This window comes from Mastomys coucha, unplaced genomic scaffold, assembly GCF_008632895.1.
Source record: "Mastomys coucha isolate ucsf_1 unplaced genomic scaffold, UCSF_Mcou_1 pScaffold20, whole genome shotgun sequence".
NCBI classification, from domain to species: domain Eukaryota; kingdom Metazoa; phylum Chordata; class Mammalia; order Rodentia; family Muridae; genus Mastomys; species Mastomys coucha.
Window position 1 is genome coordinate 105,987,213 of NW_022196903.1, and position 23,212 is coordinate 106,010,424.

Below are 23,212 nucleotides of genomic sequence, written 5' to 3' on the forward strand. Positions count from 1 at the left end.
GTGGGAGGTGACATCTAGGGCCAAGAGAGAAGTTGAGGAATTCAGGGCCTGGATACTGACTGAACTTAGGAGGCCAATGGATAGGGTTTAGGATGGGAGCTGAGGAAGAGGGATCCAGCATGACACCTGTTTTCTGGTTGGGCACCCAGGGAAGTAGAAATAGCCTTCGGGAAATGAAGAAAGGGTTAGAGGTTTGGCTGGGAAGGGAGACAACCCCTTCCCCAGAGTCTGACAAGGCTGCAATCAGAGAGGCAACTCTCCTCACTCCCATGACAAGGAACAAGGAAGGGACAGGTAGGGACAGTGAACCTATCTGCCTTCCAAGCAGCATGCCCCCTCTGAAGTTCTACCAAGCATGGGAAACAGCTAGCTCTGCCTTCCCATCTCCTCCCTGTCCTCCTGCCACACAAATGTATGGGGTCCAGCTCAGGCCAGTAAACTCTGGGCACAGTGGCTCGAATGAGACATGTCCTCTATAGGCTCCTCTATCTGGACCCTTGGTCCCTGGTTAGGTGCTGACATCCTGGCTAGTGAAGAAGCATCACTGGGCGCAGGCTTTGGGAGTTATGGTCTCACCCCACTTCCAGCTCTCACTCTTTGCTTGATGTTTGTGATTGAAGATGTGATCTGCCAGCTTTCTGCTATGGTTGTCTGCTGCCATGACTCCTCAGCCACTGTGCACTCCCCTCTGGAACCCTAAGCCAACAAAATGAACTTTTTTCTTTCCCATAAGTCACTTTTCTTCATGGTGTTTAACACAGCAACCAAAAGCAATGAATATACCAGGTGAGCTGTCCACAACCAGGATTAGAGTTGGAGCTAGTCATTCTGTAGAAGGGTACCAGGCCCTCACCACCTTAGTGGCCACCAATAAGAGCCACCAAGGTGAAACAAAAAGACACCAGGCCCTGAGAGGGGTCCTCTCCTATGCCTACCTCCTATGGATGTAATCATGTGAAGGTCACCTATGCTTGTGGCCTAACTGTTCAAACTATGTCACTAAACACAAGAAAAGAGCTCTCTGGTTATTATTCAGTGGCTCATCTGTACAGTGCCTTTATGATGGCCAGTCTGTAGGGCCAGACTTCAAGATGGCCTTGAGCATACGTGTTCTCTACCTAGACAGTGTGCTGAGGGAGGACCATCACTGGAGGTGTCCCAAGTGAGTGTAGAACTAGATGGTCAGAAAGCACTAGAATGAAGGGGCATGCTGTGCCATAGGGGCTCAGAGCAAGGGTCTTGAGACCCGACTTCGAGGTTCACTAAAGTGTCTATGAGGAGAGAGGTAAGGTGGGCTTCTAAGAGGAATTAGAGGTGGCTAAGGGAAAATGCTAGCAGAGTGGCCTTTCTGAGGGGCAAAGAGTTTGGTGCATGCATTTAAGGGACTAAGCAAAAACAAGTAAAGTATAGATAGTAAGATACATAGGGATGGAAGTGGTGAATAGCGAGGCTAGAGGGTCTGCAGGGCTGCTGGGTCCCAGGGTGCCTGCCCCCTGATGTCATGTACCATCTGCATTATGCTGGGGCTGCAGAAAACAATATCCAGAGCGCTGGTGACAGATGAGGTGAAGCATCAGGAACCTGTGCTTCTGCTCTCCCTTTCCTGGAGTCACCCATTCTTTTTTTTGGGGGGGGGGGCGGTTTCAAGACAGGGTTTCTCTGTATAGCCTTGGCTGTCCTGGAACTCACTCTGTAGACCAAGCTAGCCTCGAACTCAGAAATCCGCCTGCCTCTGCCTCCACGTGCTGGGATTAAAGGTGTGCGCCACCATCACCCGGCACCCATTCTTTTTCAAAAGGGTGCCCAGGGCTGAGATCTAGCTCACCTTTCCCTGCTGCAGTCCCTATTTCAGAGGACATTAAAATGAAGTGAGCCAGCCAGCCTTCTCTCACCTCAGGCACACTAACTCTCTTGCTTTTCTCATCTTGCATCGAAGCCCCTCCCAGGCAGGCAGAAGCAGAAGCTGCTGAGCCAGGATATATAAATGGAGAACTTCTGCAGATGTATATGTTTTCTTCTCTATGGCTAGGAGCTAGCAATGAGCATTTCTGGTGAGTCACAGCTTGCTCGCTTTCTTTGGCTAAGAAAGGTGGGAATGAGGTTCCAAAGAGACTGAAGCTGGAGAGGCCAAGCCTTGCCAAGCTGGTGAGTTAGGAAAATGAAATTAGCAGCAAGCTAGCTCTGCCAGCTTCCCGGCTGGGGGCTGGAAAATTCCGCTTAGCAAACAAAACCCAGATCCAAGCCTGCAGAACCCAGGAGGCACGTGGATCTAAACCCAGTGTCCTGGGATCCTGGGATCTGGAGACCATAAATCCCTGCACCTGACACCCTCTTCGGGCACCAGGGTCCCCATCTTCAGTCAAGTCCTGAAATGAAAACCTCTGTCCCATTAGGAACCACCTGAGTAACCTCACCGTCTCCTCCCATATGGACCTCCGTGCCTTGGTTTATTGAACAGGAAAATAGACATGACATGTGGTGTATACAGAACCAAGCAAAAGAAGGGCCTACCCAAGGCTCATCTGACCAGCTATTTCACCCTTCAAATGTGGGTCTTGAAAACCTCGCTGGGGCTGGCCTTCAAATCTCTTCTCTGTTCTCTGGAGACGATGACACATGCCCTGACATTCCATGTCCCACCAGAATTCTTAGAAAGATGCATGAGCTAAAGGCTGATGGATGAATTTGCAAAGTATAAGGTCCTATATAATCCTTAAAGTCCACTATTTTTCTACCTACCTAAGTGGACGGAGACAGAACGAAACTCCTACATAAATATTGTTCTTTAAAGCTACCCATCATTGTTAATACAAAAACAGAGTGCTATTGGTACATATATGAAATATACATATTACACATACACAAATAACTCACAGCCTGGCTAATTCACTGATCAGGATCTCTGAGGATTCCGAGGAACATTCGTGGGAGCTGTGAGAAACACATGGAAAACTAAGAAGAGGAGGAGAAGCTGTAGCCATCACAAGGAGCCTCACAAGCCCCGCCACAGAAAAGAAAGGGATGTTGTGGTGATGAAAGGTGGAAAATGGAGGATACAGAAGGTGGAAGGCAGTGGATGATGGAAGAGGAATGATAGAGAAGAAGAAGATAATGGGGGTGGAGGATGGAAGATGGAAGACAGAAACTAGACGTATTGCAAAGTAGCTGTGATGGAAAACAGATAGCAGGAGATACAGGCGATGAGCTGATGGATGGACAAAGACAAGGTGGAAGGTAGATGGTGCACAGAAAAGAAGATGGCAGTTGAAAGGTAGAGACAGTGGAGACGATGAAAAGTGGAGAATGGAAGGGGAGGTGACACGGTGCAGGAAAGTAAGAGAGATGTCTGAGGTGATGGGAGGTAGACAAGGACAATAGGATGCAAACGTGAGAGACACTGGAATTGACAGAAGCTGGAGGGGGTAGGTCAAGGTGAGGGAAGATGATAATTTTCTATCAGGAACAGGAAACAGACCCTAGTGTGAGTTGATGTTGACATCAGGATTACGGCTTCACCAAACCCAGGCTCAGTATCTGCCTTTCATTTTAAATGTGTGTGTGTACATGCGTGCATGCGTGCGTGCGTGCGTGCGTGTGTGTGTGTGTGTGTGTGTATGTGTGTGTGTGTAACACCTACTCTTTCTCTCTACACTTGTTTCCCCTGAGGCCAGGTCTCTCACTGAACCTTGATCTAGGCTGGCAAGCAGCCTCAGCGACCCTCCTGCCTCTGCCCTCTCTGTAGCTCTGTTACACGCATGTGCAACTGTGCACTTGGTCTCTATGTGGGTTTTGTGAATTTGAGCTCAGGTCTTCATGCTGGACCAGAGAATGTTCTTATCCACAGAGTCGTCTCCCCAGTCTGCCATCTTTTTCTGAAGGTATTTTATAAAGAACTCTCCCTAGTCATGGTTTTCTTTCTATAACTGCTTGCCATAAATAGAAGGTAACCGAGAAAGGTGATTATGAGGGAAACAAACAGCATTATGTATTCTTAGGCCAGAGCTGAAGCCCAAGGTTTGCTGGAAGATTAGAGAGGCGTTTCTAGTGCAGAAGCATCAAGGAGACTTTCTTCACAAGGCTGAAGCGAGTTAAGTTACGCCTCAGGGAGAGCCAGTGAGCCTTCCATTCTGCATTGTGTTATGACAGAGAAGAGACAGCGAGACACAGAGGCAGACATAACCACAAAGAGACAGAGATAAGAAATGGCCTTTTTGCCTTCAAGTACCTAGCAGGATGAAGGTGGCAGTCCAGATCTACAAACTGTATGGTTCCTTGCAAACCTGACCTGAGCTCTGTGGGACCCACAACCAGCCAAGCCAGACCAGAGACTTTTCACAAGAGCCTTTCCCAAACCCTGAGGTGAGGCCCACATCCGTCTGGTTAGATAGGTGACTGTCAGCAAGCACTAACCCAGACAGAGAACTGAGGGAATGGATTTGCCATGCGGCAGCCCAGCCAGAGGTGCTTCTGCATTTGGAGTCTGGTAAACCAGGATTTGAATCCCGCCCAAACTACCTGCAACTACAGCTGTGTCCTAAGCAAATTAATATACCTTGTTAGTTTCAACTATGAAAATAAAGAATTATCTGTCCTGCATGTCACAGCATCTGTCACATAGGTGGACATAAGATGGCCGCTATCTCTGAGTTCAAGGCTAGCCTGGTCTACCTAGTGAGTTCCAGAATAGTCAGTGATTCCCAGTTACAGAATTAGTCACAGAAATTCTGTCTCTCCAGACCTAGCTAACTTGGGTCTCCAGACCAGGCTGCCCATCTACTTGAGAAGCAGGGTCAGGCTCCCATATGCTGTCCTCTGTGACATCTTCCTGCTGAGGGAATGCTCCTGGTTCTAGGCCATCAGAAGGAGAAGCCAGGCTCCTCCAGGCCTGCTCTGGAAAGCGCAAGACTGGGACTTTTATGCTGATGACAAGGAAGGCCAGCACAGCCTATCAGGAGACTGAGAACTATTTGTCATCTAGAAAACCATCAAAGTGACTGGTCACCAGAACCCCCAGAAAGGCTTGCTGGTGCCCCAGAGCTACTGATGCAGAGGCTGGGTGAGGCCTCAGACTCTGCATTTTGAACAAGCTTCTTCTTCTTCTTCTTCTTCTTCTTCTTCTTCTTCTTCTTCTTCTTCTTCTTCTTCTTCTTCTTCTTCTTCTTCTTCTTCTTTTTCTTCTTCTTCTTTGTCACACTGAATTGCTCAGATATTTTCTTTCTTTTTTAGTTTTGTTAATTAACTTTTTATTGGATATTTTCTTTATTTACATTCAAATGTTATCCCCTTTCCCAGTTTTTGCTCAAGAAACTCTCTATCTCATCCCCCCTCCCCCGCTTCTATGAGGGTGCTCCTCCACCCACCCACCTACTCTCGTCTCCCCACTCTGACACTCTCCTACATTGGGGCATCGAGCCTTCACAAGATCAAGGGCCTTTCCTCCCATTGATGCCTGACAAGGCCATCCTCTGCTACATATGCAGCTGGAGCCATGAGTCGCTCCATGTGTACTCTTTGGTTGGTGGCTTAGTCCCTGGGAGCTCTGGGGAATCTGGTTGGTTGATGTTGTTCTTCCTACAGGGTTGCAAACCCCTTCAACTCTTTCAGTTGAACAAGCCTCTATGTGGTCATGACTTATACACTATCCCTTTGGTGGTCCCCATTCTCCAGATAGAAGTCAAGCTCACATTGTCTCCACAGCAGTGCAGCACCTAATGGTTTCATCAATCTGAGGAAGTCAAAAGACACACTCCCCTCTATGGCAACTCTAACGACCACTGGACATTTACTCAGTCAACATTTGTATCAACCATGGGTCAAGCCTTCCACTAGGTACTAGAAACCCCCTTCACCAGCCATCCTCTCTGTCATTTCAGTCTTTGAAACCCAGTGCATATCCACAAGGGATAGACCAAGGTCTCAGCCCAGCATACCAGCTCTGCGTCATTCCCATTATTCATCCTTCCAATCTCAGGTCAGTGAAAGACGGCAATCTGGAACCACTCCTTCTCTACAAATGTTCAGCCATCCCCGGGGCAGACCTGAGAGCCAGCATCAGGCCCCGTGAAGGTCAGAGAATGACTTATGAGAAGTTAGTTCTCTCCTTCTACCATATGGGCTCTGGGAATCAAAGTCAAGTTGTCAGGCTTGGTAGCAAGCTCCTTAGCCTGTTAGGCCACCATGACAGCCCCTAGGCCACTCACCCCAGCTGTGTCTGGCCCTAAATTTAGCACCTTCCACAGCTGTTGATATCCCCAAAGCCCAGGCAGATTGGGAAAAGCCTGGGCCTTGGGGAGAAGTGGTCCATAGCATAAACGTAAAACAAGCCCCAGGGCTCTCCTCCAGCCTTGAGAAACAACCCGGCAGCTTGGGCACGCTTAAGTGGAGAATCTATAGGACAGCTTGGCTTCTCGGGACATCCAGGCTGAAGTACAGAGCATGGCATAGACCCCATGAATAAAAGTGGCACCCTGGGGTCAAAGGTATGTCAGCCTGGCCAGAAAACTCAACTTCCAAAAGCCATCAGGGCTGGTCCATCACATTAGCATCATGTAGAGGGTCTACCCCAGCTGCACTGGCCTGGGTGACCCCCTAATTAGACTTTCATAGTATGACAAGCAGCTCACTTGGCCTGATTGCCAGCTGGGGCTCCCATCCATCTGGTGGCTGAGTTAATGAACCCTTGAGGGGCTAGTAGGGCTCATTACAGACAAGGTGAGGGAATAAGGGATCCCTGTGTCCTCGAGGCCTGCCTTCTTCCTTCTCTCTCATGCTCACACTTAGGATGTGAGGGGAACTGCTTTCAAATCAAGAGGAAGTGTGGGCAAGTGATGAGATCCACTGTACACAACCTCCCCCCCCGGGGGGGGCGGGGATAGGGGAACAGCTCCAGCAACAACTCAGAGTGTAACTAGAGGTCTTGAAACCTGCCAGGTCAGACAGAGAGCCTTGGGACTGGGAGCTCAGGGTGTGAGCAGGTAGGGTCCGAGGGCCTCTATGTTTTAAATAATAAGGTAGGAAATGTGTTTAAATACTGAGGTCCTCCAGAATAACAAGGAAGAAGGATAGATGGATGTCTGTGGACCTGGTCCATGAGAAAACATTCTAAGGACATGGTGGGCAAGTGGGTACCCAAGTAAAACACAACTAGATAAAGTCAGGATATCCTGAAAGGAGGTACTGAGTCTCAGGTGGGCATAAATGAACGCAGCTCTATGGCACTCATCTCCTGTCTACAGCATCCTTCAGCATGGAAGCCATCTCTACCTTTACTTGATACAGGAGAACAGCTAGCTCCTAGAGGCAAAAGGAAGCTATAGATCCCTTGTGGCACTTAGCGGGACCTTGCGGGTCAAGGTCCAGTCCTGGCCTCCTCCTCCAATTCCATCTGCCAACAACCCTCCTGCCCAGCGCTGTCTCCCATCCGCCTCCCATCCCAGGACCGGCCGCCAACTTCTCACTTGAACTGGTGCTCCCGGGAGCTGCGAATCTTGGAGGAGAAGCGCTCGGCCAGCTTCTCCAGGCTGCGGGAATATTCCAGTTCAATCTCAGCTTTCCTGCGGAAGAACTCCTGCAAGTCTTGTAGCAGCTGCAGCCGCGACTCTGACTGCTGCTCCAGGCATTTGAACTGCTCCACCAGCTGCGTGCGGATCTCTGTAGGAGGCAAGAAGCTGAACATCAGGCAATGGCTGGAGACAGTGGTGGACCCATACCCCCCACCCCCAGAGCCCAGCCAGAGCCCCAGTTTTGCCATGCTGAGATTTGGCATGGCCTTTCTGCTATACAGTCTAACCTACCATTTCCCAGACTCCAGTCACCCCAAGTAGTCGCTGTTTTTCTGTCTAGTGCTCAGGCCACTGGCTACATTGTTACTCCACATGACTGGAGGATTGACCAACTTTCCTCAGTCTAATCAGTTTGCTTAGACTAAAAAACTATATATTAAGCTCCAGAAAAGGGGAAGGGGTGCTAACAGCCTGGGATATCAGAAATAAGTTCTATGAAAACAACAGCTTTAAATCCTATTTACATACTAGAACTAGGGCTTGCCAAAGGGCCCGAGGCCTTGCCCAACAGGCTTGTTCTTTGTCAACAAAAAGGAAGTGGCTCAGAGAGAGGCGTTTGGATTTTTCTCATCTAGTACAGGCAGGACCCAGAGGGTATCAGAATGCATCTGCAGTTCCAGCGTTCCTCGTTCCTCGGGGTTATGTCTGTTCGGTTTTCCATTATCCTAAGCTCCATTTGTAAACATGTCAAGGACCACTAAAAGAGCCTTGTCCTCTATTGGGCAAGTTTGACTTATCCAGCTGTGTCTGGGCAACCAGGGAACCATTCAAAAGCTAGGAGTCAAGCTGAAAAAAAAAAAAATCTCTCACTGGAGTCCTTAGAACTCTTAACAACCTTAATGTGACCTGATATCCTATAAGTCACAGCCCAACATTTTGTCAAGTTCTAATACTGTCACTGCACCATTCAGGTGCAGCAACCCCTTCCTGGGTCCTCAACAGATCCAGCACTGCAAGATACCCAACTCACACTTCACTGACAACCTTCTCAAAAGTACCCCAGGCTCCTCTCTGCCTAAGGGTTACATCCAGCTCTTTAGCATAGACCTGATGTTCAGGATTCCCCTTCCATACTCCATGAATTTTGCAATTCGCTCAAACTCATCTTTGAATGGTACAGCATCCCCTTCCCTTCATCATCATCATAATCATCATAATCATTATCATTGTCATCATCATCATCATCATCATCATCATCATCATCAAAAGGAGGGTCTTCAAACTAACAAAGACCCACCTAGGGATGGAACAAGACTTCTCAAGGGGTCTGCAGACTGAAGTATGGAAGAGTCCACATGACAGCCTCATGTCCACCCCATATGCTCCCCAGTTCTGCCAGACAATGCCACACCTTTTTCACCTCACTCCTCAGAATGGTCCTGTTCTCTACTTCCTAAAGAAAAACTAAGGTTGCATCCATTCAGAGTCTAACTATGATGGAACTATGGCAAAATGTCTGGGTGTCCCAAAAAGAAAAATTTCAAATATTGATGTTAGAAAACCTTCCTCGAGCCAGGCCTGGTGGCTCATGCCTTTAATCCCAGCATTTAGAAGGAAGAGGCAAACAGATCTCTGTGCGTTCAAGTCCAGCTGAGCTAAAAAGCAAGTTCCAGGACAGCCAGGGCTACACAGAGAAACCCTGTCTTGAAAAACAAATGAATGAAGGAGAGAGAGAAAGAAAGAGAGAGAGAGAGACCTTCCTGGATTCAAAGGACTACAAACCTTCTGCATTCAAATAAATAAATAGTAAGTAAATAAATAAAATATAACATCAAAAGTCTACATGTCTATTTCAACTTATATATAGGTTAAAAAAGAAATACAATTAATTTATATGTTTTAAGTATGAAACAACATTAAGATAAAATTCTGTGAAGGAAATTGAAGGGAATTATGGATTCAGAAAGATAAAAGAGTTTCAGGTTCTCTCCAATGGACAATTGAGATTAGACATACTGTAGAATTCTTCCTATGTCCTGGCAGTTCCACTCTCTGATAAATACCCCAAAAAGTCAGTGCTTATGTCCAATAATGAAGCATTAGAAGTAACTCCAAAAGTCCAATAAGAATGCAAGGGGTGTTCTCAAGTGAGATTGTTCACAGGAATGCTATGGAGTGAGAAAGTATGGGCAGCATACAGCATAGATGTGAAATGCAAGGACCTTGTGTTTATTGAATCCGTCAAGAAAAATGAGATCAGGAAAGGTGGTTTACAGTGTTAGAGAGAGAAGTCATCAACTTTATAAGGATGCTGACCCAGAGGAACACAAGGTTGTCTTCTAGGGTCTGGGCATGCCCACAGATCTTGATCTGAGCAGTACATGGGTCTGATGAATAGAGCTGCACCCATCTGTGCATTCTTCCAGATTATGTCAGAGTGCATGAAAAGACAACTTTTTTGATTGCAGTGTTACTAAGCTTTGGTTTGCTCTACTTTGTAGAGAATGGAGTAATGTTATTCTAAAATGTTAATTTTTAAAACATGGCAGAAATATATCCTCTGTTACTACTTACATTTAGACAGAAACATTTCATATGTCAACTAAAACTGTAGAACAGCAGAGACTTTTGGGTTCATCCTGAGGGTAGACAGCAGGAGACCCACACTGTGGCTCTGTAGCCCTGGCAGGAGGGTCTCCTTCCAGCAAGGCCTGGCAGACCCACTGGCTCCACCACCACTCCCAGTGCACCATGGGACTCCTGGAATTACAGACTGCCAGGACTGGTTTTAGATGATGGTTGCTACCTTAATTCTTGCAAGCCCTATCTGAGGTCTCTACAAATGAAATCCAAGCTCTGAGTATGGATTCTCAGCACCAAACAGATCCGTCAGGACAGCAGCAGCACCTGTCCAGAAAACTGCTATTGATGCTTATGACATTTCTCTGTGCAGCCCGCAAAGCCCCTGAATGTAAGCATCTCACACAGGCACACATACAAACACACATGCTCATCAACACACAGATAAACACAAAGTTCATACACAGGACCATAGTGCATGCCACATAGCAGTTAGATAACCACACACTATTCACCAACCTCACATCCCAGACACATTTAGGCAAAAGTCACATGGCTACACATGCCATGCATGCACACACATACACATATACACACATACACACATGTCATATTTACATGCATGCTCACACCACATGCATGCACATGGCACACATACATAAATACATGTACACACATATATCACATGCATACATATATACATACCACATGTACACATATATGCACATGCCCCACATATACATACACATATATACACATGTGCAAACACTTGGTGTGGCTCTCACTCATCAGGTTTTACACACACGCATAGACTGTGGCTCTTGCTCATCATCAGTTTCTACAGAGGATGAACAGAGGCTGTATGTAAACTAAGCTCAAAGGCTTGGTGAAGGTCACATTATGCTCCATGAGCTGTCATTAGCTGCACAGGCATGTGCATAGGCCCACGGGTGTAAATGGATGAAATGCAGTCACTTACAGGAGACTCAATCCATAGCCGTGACAATCTCTTTTGCATATTCCCCTACCAACTTTCGGACCCTTCCCAGTCAGAATCATCTCGATGATGCTAGGGCTCAAGGGCTCCTTTCAAGGGCTCAAGGTCTGTAGGTGTTGCTCTCATGTAAGCCACAGGGCACCCCTAAGAAGGAGGATAACTGCTGGTATACCCAACTTCACCCCTGTAAATGAGGGGGTGGTGGCTCAGAGGACACCATCAGGCTATTGTTCTAAAAGCAAAGCCAAGCTAGGAATCAAACTCACGCCCCTCAGAAGGTGACAGTACAACTTTGGACACCACAATAGACTGGGGCCTACTAAGAGCTCAGACAAAGAATAACCCACTTCTAAGTCCTCCCCAGCATCCTCTGCATAACAAGATGCCCCTTCTTAGGACGGCTGCAGGGCAGAGTCGGCTGGCCAGTGTTCTCATGTTTTAGAGGAAAAGCTCATAAATCATACTGTAATGACAGGAGACAGTCTGGAAGGGGCAGAGACACCTCCCCCGATGCACACAGCCAGCTGGAGCCTCCAAAGCGCAGCACACCGGGAACCTTCTGAGTCTGGCTCACTGGAAGTCAAGGTGTCTAGTAATCAGAGACCACCCTCTCATTCCCCTCTGCAGCCTGTCCCTGCTCAGTAACCCCCCCCAAGGGAGTTGGTTCCCGGTCCCCTGATTTCTGTGTCCCCCTCCACAAGGCTGATAGGAGCAGGCTAGGCCTCAGCTTTTCTCCCTGAAGATTTCAAAGAGGGAAAAGTCAAATTAATTCAAATGGAGCTGCTCCCCAGGCTAGGCCTTGTGCAGTAGATGTCCCCCACACCCACCCGCTGAGGGAAGCCATCCAACCAAAACATGGCATAGTGAGACAGAAAAACAAAGGGAGTGGGGCAGGGAGAGAGAGGGGTTGGGAAGTTGGGACAGGCTTTGACCTCAGACCCACAATGCCCCTGACCACTCCGCGCTGCCTTCTAGTTCTACAATCTAGTTCTAGTTCTGCTTCAGGGACTTGAAGCTTAGAGAAGAGGCAAGACAGACCCTACAGCCCAGGTCTCAGGAAGCATTCATCTCCGGACTCTCCTGATACACTTCTCAGTAGCCCCCACTGCTTATAGGGTAACTGCCATATGTCTGTGGCATTCAGTGCCTAAGAATCGCAGCTTCCCTACCTAGTCATGTTCCAGCTCACGCCCCAGGCCACAGTCTCACCTGAGCTGTCACCCACAGCAATAACCAGGCCCACCATGTCCTGGCCACAGCCTCCTTAGCAGAAGAAGATCCACAGAATTAAGAATTCTAGTTTTTCTTAATGAATAAACAACACTGGAGCAAATTCAGGTTTGCCCAAAGCCTGAACAGAAGGCACAGAGAGCTCCCCGTCTCCCCCAACCCCTGCACAGTTTCTCTTCTTGCTGATATTTTCACCGGCCTACTACACTTGTTACTACAGAACTATCCCAGATACACTCTTGCTTTGAGCCCATATTTTACTTTGGGGTTCTCTCTGGGTGCTCTGTCTTCTGAAGGTTCAGACAAGGCTGTAATTGACAAGGGTCAGCATTATCGCTCCATGTAGCACCGTTTCATGGCCCTCAGAGTCCCCTGTGGTTTGCCTAGTCATCGCCCTTTCTGTCCCCCTTCCTGTGCCCATCCTGTCCTCTCAGGCCCTCTGTGTCTTTTCCTGTCTCTCCCATCTTACATTCCCAGAATGTCTAGAGCTGGACCCTCTCTGTGGGCAGCCCCCCTGACCAGCTCTGCCTCTCAGCAACGCATTTACAATGTCATTCTGTAGCTTGGCAGTTCAGTTCTTTTATCATAGACAGATATTCCAGGGTACAGGTTTTATTTGTTTGCTTATTGACTGAAGGCTGAGTTGAGGGCTTCCTATTGTGGACAACCATGAGAGAGTCACCCCAAACAAACCTCTGAAGGAGCATGTCTGAATAAACACAAATCTTCAGTTCAACTGGGCAAAATATCTTTTCAAAAAAAAAAAAGTGATCCTAGCACTTGGGAAACAAAGGCAGGCCAACCTCTGAGTTCAAAGCCAGCCTGATTTATGTAGCAACTTCCATCCCAACCAGGACTACATAGTGAAAAGAGTTTCTGCCTCAAAACAAAACAGACAAAAACCAAAACAAAGCAAGATGAAAACACCCCCAAAACCAGGGGGAAAAAAAATCATTTTTTTGAGAATTTTTTAGGTTTATAAGAAAAAAAGGAATCTCACTTTTTTCACATCTTTGGGTTAATTTCTCTCATCTGTGTGAGTATTTTGCCTGCATTTATGTCTGTGCCCCCCACGCATGCCTGCTGCCTGCCCACAGAGGCCAGAGGAAAGCAATGGATCCCTGGTAACTAGAGCTGCAATTGCCTGTGAGCCCCCATCCGGTACAAGCAACAGAACCTGGGTCCTCTGCAAGAGCAGCAAGTCCTCTGAACCACTGAGCCAAATACAGTGGTCCAGCCCCAAAGAACTGTATTACTCAGGAGAAAAATAAAAGGCAAATTTATAAATGTTTAACATGGTCATCTTCAGCTGTGTCCATTTTCTGCAAGTGAAAAATGTTCTCATCCTATTTTCAGTCCCATAAACTCTAGTACAAAAATACGGAGCTAGGCCGATGAGAGGGCCCAGCAGGCATAGGGGCTTGCCACCAAGCCTGTTAGCCTGAGTCAATCCTTGGAACCTACATGGTGACAGGAGAGAAGTAACCTGCAAGTAACACCCACACACACCCACACATCCCCACACACAAAGAGAGAAAGAGAGAGAGAGAGAGAGAGAGAGAGAGAGAGAGAGAGAGAGAGAGAGAGAGAGAGATGCTTAGATTTGCTTGGATCATAATCCTGAGCTGGGGGATGGGGGATGGAAGTTTTAAGTCAAGCAGAGCTGGCCCTGACAGAGCTAACTCTAGAAGCTCGGCTGTTGTGGCTGATGGGGGTGGGGGGCATGTGCTAGTGCTTGCTTTACTTACTCTTGTTATTGGTTGAAATTTTCCATAAGAAGAAGAAGAAGAAAACAGTAGCCCTACCCAGAACTTGATACTAAGCTGAGCTCTGGTGAACAGGTCTGGCAGTTTGGGAAGCCGGCCAGCTTGCCTGCAGGCCTCAGCCTTGAGCCTCTTGAGTCATGAACAGGTACCAGAACACCGGCTAAAAAGGCAGTTTTAAATGCAGCTCCCGGCTCCCACCCGGTCTGCCCTGTGAGCCTGGTCTTGAGAACAAAGGGGTCATCCTGGAACCCCTGGCACTGAAAGGCCTTTCATGGTTTGAACACCCCAAACAGCAAGATTGTGTGCTCTGTGCCCAGTCTCAGTTCCCCAGAGCTAGTCAGGATGGCAAGCTGGTGGGGCCTCACCTCTGTGAGCATCTCTTCCGATGGTCATGATAATGGCTGCTTGAATAACCACCCTGTTCTGTGGATGAATCGGCTAAGACTTGGGAGAAGAGATCTGCCCAGAACTAGGCTCATAGGAATTAAGGGACAGATAGGATCAGGGTGTGTCCCCCAGGGGGGTCCTTACTGCTTTCCCTTCCAGAGATCATGTCTCACTTCCTGTCTCCACCCTACACTCCACTATCACCAAGGTATGCCTGGGCCTGTCCATCACAACGCATTCTGACTTTGAGGACAGGCCCTCTTGAGGTCCTCAGCTCTGTAGGACAGCAAAGCAGGCTTTGAGATGACCCGTTCACTTAGTCAGCTTCGAGCTGGAACAGATTTCCTTTGTGAAGTGGAGATCATACAACCAGCCCTGTATTGTTGGGAAAAACAAACAAACAAACAAAAAAAAACCCACCACCTCAGAGAAGTCTCCTGGATCCCTGCTACGCATCTATTAACACCATACCACCCAACTCAGTCGCCACTAGCTATGGGTAGCTATTTAAATTTTATGTTGTTTTGCATGGATGGATGATGTGTGTGTGTGTGTGTATGTTCACACACCTATGAGGTCCAAGGGAAGACTCACACGTGACTTCCCACACGGGAAGACTCAAGCGTGATGTATTCCTTGACTGTGCTCCACCTTATTTATTGAGGCAGGAAGCCTCACTGCACTCAGGGCGCCCCATTTCAGCTAGTATGCTCAGCTAACTTTCTCCAGGGATGCCCCTCTCCACCTCCTGGACAGTGAAGCTGTAGGCAGCTTGCTGGCTTTTAGTCCAGTTCTAGAGGTTCATACTCTGGTCCTCATATTTGCTCGGCAAGCACTTTTTACCTGGTGGCTCATCCCCTAGCCCTGACCCTGCACATGCACCTCTGTCTCAAGCCCTCAGACTCACATGTGACTTTCAGCAAGCATAGCATAGACTAGTTCATTGCTGGGAGAGCACTGCCCAGCCCAAAGCCAAGTATCCTGACAGGGCCCCCTGCCCTCTCCCACCAACTCCAGAGGAAATGGGGTAGCCAGTCAATTCATCTAACCAATGCCACTGAAAATTCCTTATCCTTACCAGGGGGGTTCTCTGTAAATCTTGAGTGTCCAGTCACTGTAGAGGGCAGGCAACTCTACCTGTCCTGCAGGCTTGTTGCCAATAATAGACTAGAAATAACATGCCAGACCCTTAGGAGGGGACTGTGGCCTGACATAGTACAAAGGGTGCAAGCTCAGAGGCTCTGGGGACAGCCAGCCTGGCTGGCTTCTACATCTGCCTGTCAATGGTGAGTTGATATATGCATAAAGCATTTCACACTGGCCCTGGCACATAGTAGGGATGCAGTGAAGGAAACATCATGCTGCCATGTGTACAAGGCTCTGGTCACAAAGCTATCCCCCAGGGTCCCCTTCCATCTCGTTGTCCACAGCCCCACAGGAGGGCTCTATGATCTCCGACTACCCTTTCTCCAGCCTCCCTTACACAGAGATGCAGCTTTTCTTTGGCAGCCCCCTGACCATTCCCTCCAGCTCTGTGGCCTCCCTGGCAACCAAGGGCCTCAGCTGCAAGGTCCCAGGCAGCTGCTGAAGCAGTTACCCTGGCAACCTGGGCCCAGGCCCAGATGCATTTGCTTTGTCTTTGAACAGCAGGGAGCCGCCCAAGAGACCAGGAGAGTACCCCCTCTATGAGCGGGTCCCTTCAGAATCTCTGTCCAGGCTAGCACTTTGTATTGTCACTTCTCTTTCCATCCTCGGAACAAGGATCTCTTCTTTCCTCCCTTAGTCTTTACCAGGTAGGGTAACAGACACTGCCACTCTGACCACGGAAGAGGAAGAGGTAGCTATGGCAGCATTTCATTGGTGAAAAAAACTGAGGTCCAAAAAAAAAAAAGCAAGGAATGTGCAGGCTCTGCCGGGTACTGCCAGGATTTAGCCGGGCTCCCAAGACTTCCAAGGGAGTCAGCCCCAAGATGAAGCTGTTTCTCTAGCCTGAATAAATGGGCCACTGGGTGCCATAGTAGCCAAAGCTGAGTCTGACGTTAAACTTGGCTGCACTCAGTCAGAGCTTGGCCTGGACACTGTCAAGTCCTGTGACCTCGAGCAAGCCAGTTCATCTCTGGCCTGTGGCTTTCCCATTTGCAAACTGGAAGGAATTAAAAGCAGGCATTTGTGGAGTTCATGTGTATTTTCCATGAATCTATGCTACATCCTTGGGAGACGGCTTTCCAGTTCAAGGAGGAGGAAAAGGCACAGGCATAAGGTGGCTTGCCTAGCTTCACCTAATGCTTGAATCTTTGGGCTGCCTGTCTTATATCGAGTGCCAGAGATGCTTCCCAAATATCAGACATGCTACCCATCAGTCTGATCTTGCCTCCATCATTCCTTAGGAAGGAGAGGATGTAGGCCTCCAAACTACAGAGGCTTTGTTGAAACAAATCCCATCTACTTGCAACTTTCTGAGGAGTGGGGGTACACATAAGTTGGGGAGGCACTGAGTAATATAATCTACACTTACTGCTCCTCTTCTCACCCCTACCCTGAAAGGAGGCATGGTCTGTGGGCTAGCATTATAAAATAATAATGGTTATTTTGTAATGATGATGAAGATCGTCCTCATGTAAAAGAAAGAGGTCCTCATGGTCCCCCGACACTCAAGAATTAGCATGTCATCTAAGTCTGTGGAGATGAGGACTAGGAGATCTCCACTTCCTACAACCATCCAAGCAGGGAGATCCAGTCCTGCAGTTCCTGGAAGAAAGAGCAAGCCAGAAAGAGTCAGCAAAAGAAACACCCTCAAAATCTGATGAGGTGGGAGAGAAAGTTTCCCCTAACATCTGTGCTGCATCCAAATAAGAGCCAGTCCCTGCCATGAAGTCAGATTTTCCTGACTTCAATGAAAGGCAAAGGACAGGCAGGGAGAAGTCAGGCCTCCTCCTACCCATGTCCCTGAGTTAAAGTGGCTGTGATCAATCTCAACAGGAGATTAATATTCAGGACTCTGATGCCCAGTGGTCCCTAAAGGATCAGATGCAGTGAAATGAGAAAAAAAAATGAGAAGTCGTTAAGGCTGGGAGCATCCAGCTGTGGCCTCTGACTCAGGGTGCCTCACTTTGTGTGAGAAGCAGGAGGGGATGGCCAGCCTAGAGGCTTCTCGTCGTCCTCACAGCTGGCATCAGGTGATCTCTTTAAGAGAGACTTGTCCTATACTTCCTTAATTCATGGGTTGTTTGTTTGGTTGTTTGGTTTCATTTTTAGGAAGGGGTTTCAAGACAGGGCCTCTCACTGTGTAGCTCTGGCTGTCATAGAACCCACTCGGTAGATCAGGTAGGCCTTGAACTCACAATGCTCCTGGGTGTTAGGATTAAAGGCATACGTCACTACACCTGGCTTAATTCACGTTTTAAAATCGTTGCTCTTTCAGCTTATTTTTCAGTACTAGAAATCGAACCTAGGACTTCTCAGATGCTGGGGAAATGCTCTACCTCTGAGTTGCATCTCCGGCTCCTTTTCATTTTTAGGGCATGCTCTCTAGTATTTCCATTGGTGGAAAAGGAGGTGGCTGTAAAAATAAATGCAGCCGATACAAAATAAGTTCTCTAGGATTCTGTAGCCTGAGATCTGCTTTCTTTTTTGATAGAAGAGGGTTCGCAAGGGTGAGAAGTGTTGAGGACATGTCGGAAGCAACCAGAGGCTAGGTTAGGTAATCAGAGAGGTGGAGGGCAAGCTGAAAAGGGAACCACTGTCCCTTTGTGTGAGCCACTGAGGCCGCTGTGTCTCTGTGGACCACCTAAGATCATCCCGGGGACTTGTCCTTCATGCCGGTTAACAGTGATTGGTTGCACCATTAATTCACAACAAGAAAAGGCAAACACATGATCTCACTTGAGGCATCACAACAGCCTGAGTATACACGCGGCGGCGGCGGCACGGTCTTTACTGGACAGAGGATGAAGGAGTTTTGGCATGAAAGAGAAGGCAACGCAGCCGTGAAACAGGCTCCTGGTGAGGCTACAAGTCAAGGAATGCCAGTCACCAACAAGAAGAGACAAGGGAGAGATTCTCATCCTGAGCCTCTAATAGGAGCACGCTCTGCTAACACATAGATTTGCACTAGTGAGATAGATTTTGAGTTCCTGGCTTCCAGATCTAAAAGAGAATAAATGGACGTTTTAAGTCAGCAGATCTGTAACCACTCACTACAGCAGCCTTGGAAACAAATATAATGGACATGGCAGCATCTTGAAAACCTCTGTAAATAATTACCACGCAGTCTAAAAGGAGAGCGGAGTAGACGGCAGCACTCCAGTAGCCACAGACAGTTAAAACTGAATGTACATAGGTGTTTCAATAGAACTTTATTTACAAAAACGGGCACCTAGTCAGATTCCGGTTGAGGGAGGGAGCATGCCAACTCATGTTCCATTTTTCTGCTTTGTTTGTTTGGGTTTTTTTTTGTTTTGTTTTATTTATGTTTTCCAAAGCTTCTGCCCAACAGACATCATTCCTCTAACACAGGGAGAGGCATCAACTTTTGCAAACTATCAATGGGCCCTTGGGAAAGCCGTGGCTGAGCATTGTAGGGTAGTCACCTCCTCCAGGGCCCTGTGCAAAAAAGTGTGACGAGAACACAACCTGACAGCGCACAGTCAAATATGCTTAGTGTGCTGTGCAGGAGCCTTCACTTACAACTCTAGGAAACCGAAGCCCGGTGGCCCCCACTGCCTGAGAGCTGCCTCCAAGTTGCCTCCGGCCAGTGCGCATTCACCTGGCAGTAACAGGACGAAGGATGGGTTTCCTTGACCTTCTGATGAGGATGCCACTTGGAAGGATATCCAAACTCATGGTGGAGTCCGAATACTTCATGCATATTGTAGCTACTGCTCCCAGAGGCTTGCTATGGAATGGAAAGCTGCTACGGCAGGCTGCATGATTTATGTTTCTGAAAGCCACGTGAGTTATGAGCCATGACCTCATTCTCTCGTTCTGGCATCTGTGCACTTTTGCGCTTTCTTTCCTATTGGTTTTTAGGAAGGAAAGAAGGAGAAACAAAAAAGATCTAGTTTCTCCTCTCTCCCTCTCTCTCTCTCTCTCTCTCTCTCTCTCTCTCTCTCTCTCTCTCTCTGTGTGTGTGTGTGTGTGTGTGTGTGTGTGTGTGTGTGTATCTCTGTCTCTGTGTGTGTGTGTCTGTGTGTCTATATGATTGTGCATCTGTGTGTGTAGGTAGATAGTGTGTATGTTGTGTTTTCTTTTTAGCACTGTAAAAGTCTGCAGTGATTCTCAAAGGGAACCCCAATTCATTCCACAACAGGAATTCAGATTAAATTTCTGAGGTGAGCAAATGGTGCCTGATTATTTGATCGGGTCTCATTTACAGTTCACATCAATCAAGCTTATTCAGCCACCATTACCAAATCTTATTGCCCCTTAGTGAACCCTCAAAATAAACTCTTTAGGGGACTCTGTTTCTAGGAATAGACAGAGTAAAGTAAGGCATAATAAGAGAGCTCCAGGTAAGTGCTTCCTCAAACTCCAACTCAGCAACGGTTAAGGATAAGCCTTGGGAAAACATCACAAAATCATTAGAGCTGTGTAGCATCTTGCTGATGGGTTAAAAGCCTCAGAGCTGAGACTAAAATATCCATGTGTACCACAGTCTGGTACGGCTTGCTGTTACACGGCTTTCTGTTATTGTAACAAATATCCGAGACAAATCGATTTAAAAAGAGGAAAGGTTTACTTCAGCACTGGATTTGAAGGCCTCAGTGCATGGTCAGCTTCGGGTTACCGGGGGCAAGGGAGCATACAGACAGTGGGGGTGGGGAATGCTGGAGAGAAAGCTTCTTCAGAATATGTAGCATCAAGGAAGGAGAAGAGAACCAGGAATGTCCAGAGGCCTGATAACCCTGTCAAGCACACACTTTCCTTTCATAAGCCCCACTCCCTAAAGGTTCTACCGCTTTCCAACAGTCCCACAGGCTATTGACCAAACAAGATTTTAATACATGGACCTTTGGGGGAACCTTCAAAATACATTGCCAGCAGACTCACTCATACTCACCCATGAAAAAGAGTTCTGTTTGTTCCTGCCATACTGCAAGATACCACTCTCATTTGTAAACTGGCCTTAATGACACCTACCTAAGAATTGTGGTAAAGTTTTAAACTGGGTTTTCTATGTATAGGGTATGTGAAATACCTATATACACATGTACCTGCATATATATATATATATATATATATATATATATATATATATATATATATATATATATATATATGAGTTCCCTAAATAGCAAAAGATATATACACATGGGTTTAATCCTTTAGGTATGTTTATTATTATTGTGCAGGACTAGAGTTTAAACCAAACTGTCACCATTTTCCTGGGTTTGGCTGGGCACACTTGCAAAAGAACATCACAATGGGTTTGCTGACTGTTGATGTTCTTGAGTGGGGTTGTGAGACCCTCACCTGAGTATCCAGCCACTCCTCTCAACCAGTTAGAAGCAATTTTGCCCTAATTGCATATGGCCTCTGGGAGAGGCTAGAACAGTGGTTCTCAACCTGTGGGTGACAATCCCCTTTGAGGGGTCACCCCCAAAAGAGGGCCACATATCAGATATCCTGTATATCAGATATTTACATTATGATTCCTAAAAGTAGCACAATTACAGTTATGGAGTAGCAACAAAATAATTTTATGGTCAGAGGTCACCAACGTGAGGAAATGTATTCAAGGGTCACAGCGTTCGGAAGAGTGAGAACCACTGAGCTAGAGTATTTAGGCTGAGAAGGACTAGGGGAAGGATCTCCATCTACACAGCCACTGGGGCATCCATGCTGGGTGTAGACCTTTCAGTGAGACTGTTTTTTTTTTTTTGGTTTTTTGAGACAGGGTTTCTCTCTGTAGCCCCGGCTGTCCCGGTACTCACTCTGTAGACCAGGCTAGCCTCGAACTCGGAAATCCGCCTGCCTCTGCCTCCCAAGTGCTAGGATTAAAGGCGTGCGCCACCACCGCCCGGCTCAGTGAGACTGTTTTAAGGCCACCCATGTGCCTGCCCATAGGCCTTCACCCGCTGCTCTATAGGAAGCCTAATACACTTGTCCATTCCCCGGAGTGAACTCTAGTTGAATCTTATCTCCGTTTATTGTTGGGACCATTGAAGGGGTTTAAGACCTTAATGGGGATGGGCTTTTCCACTTTCTATGGAATCTCGGTCCACAGCTTAGGGGCCAGAAAAACAACCCCTTGGCCCACTGACCTAGAATAATAAAACATTTGCCTGAAGTCTTATGGAGAGTCACTACCCAAGCAGGAATCTAACACTTGGGAGGTTACCCCTACCCCACCGTCGTCGGCTTTGTTTATTTCTTCCACAGTGAGTCATTAGCGATGTTATTACTTTATTAGAAGCCCCTCTATCTGGGGGTGTAGCTCAGCTGGTAAACTGCCTGTCTAGCGCGATACCCAGCCCCATAGAAACCAGGTGTGGTAGTATACACCTGTAATCCCAGTGCTTTGGGAGGTAACAGCAGGGGAGCAGAAGTTCAAGATCATCCTCCACTATATAACAAATTTGAGGCCAGTACAAGCTACCTGAAACCAAAGCAAACCAAAAGCATACGGCCTTCAAATAGTATAAATTATGTTTGCATGCTTGGTAACTGCAATTGTCACCCAAGATCAATCAAGGGAGAAGTGTTTAGAGCTCCTCTCTTCCAGACATGTCTCCCAATGCTCTAGTGAATTAGAAGGGTCAGGCTGGAACCCACTCATTCCCAGTGGCACTCAGGGTACGCACTCAACACCCCAACATAAAGCCATTTGTCCTTTCCACACAATATGTGAAAATTCTTTACCAAGCTCCTATTTCAGGTCTTAGGTCTTGGACCGAAGTGGAAATAAAACCTCCAGAGTATTAGTTTGTCACTTGGCAGCACTGTGCAGTGGTCTCTGATTCCTGCTTGGGTAGCAACTCTTCATAGGACTTCAGGCAAATGGCTTTACTGTTCTAGGTCAGTGGGCCAAGGGGTTGCATTTCTGTTCCCTAAGCTGTGGACCTTAGATTCCACAGAAAGTGGAAAAATCCATCCCCCATTAAGAACATTCTGTATGGCCCGGCAGTGGTGGCATGTGCCTTTAATCCCAGCACTTGGGAGGCAGAGGCAGGTGGATTTCTGAGTTTGAGGTCAGCCTGGTCTACAGAGTGAATTCCAGGACAGACAGGGCTACACAGAGAAACCTTGTCTCGGGAAAAAAAAAAAAAAAGAACGTACTGTATGTTAGCCAAATGGACAGTGCCACAACATACCACTGTGCTGCATTTTGGTCAAAATCAGGTTAGATGCTCAGCAGCTTACCAGAATCACTTGTCAGCTAAGAAGCTTACCACCAGCACTTAGTGTGTGACCATTAGCTCCCATGTCCCGAGCCTCCCCTCCCTCTTCCCTGGCCTCCCCTCATTTCTCCCCAGCACCAGTGTGGGTTGCCCGGTACAGTCTGCTCTAGTAAGAACACAGTGACAACAGATCTTAACTTCCTTTGTACTGCCTGTTCCGTTCTGTCCGACTGTCTTACTTACATTTGCCCTTCTGTATGAGAGATACTGCTGGGGGCTGGCATATTGGGGAAATGAATGGATGATATGCCACTGAAGCCTTTGTAGTCTAAAAAGACTTCAGAGTAGGGGACATATAGTTACCAAGGAATATAGCTAAGGCACAAATATATAGTTAGCAAGGAATATAGC

General features: G+C 47.4%; 1 protein-coding gene across 3 annotated transcripts in view; it reads right to left on the reverse strand.

Moving 5' to 3' along the window:
• Srgap3 (SLIT-ROBO Rho GTPase activating protein 3) overlaps nucleotides 1-23,212 on the reverse strand; it is a 229,393-nt gene that overhangs the window by 104,586 nt on the left and 101,595 nt on the right. For all 3 annotated transcript variants that reach the window (XM_031382846.1, XM_031382845.1, XM_031382844.1), the window contains exon 2: nucleotides 7,458-7,650. In XM_031382846.1, coding sequence (XP_031238706.1) covers nucleotides 7,458-7,650 — 193 coding nt within the window. The remainder of the gene's footprint in view (nucleotides 1-7,457; nucleotides 7,651-23,212) is intronic.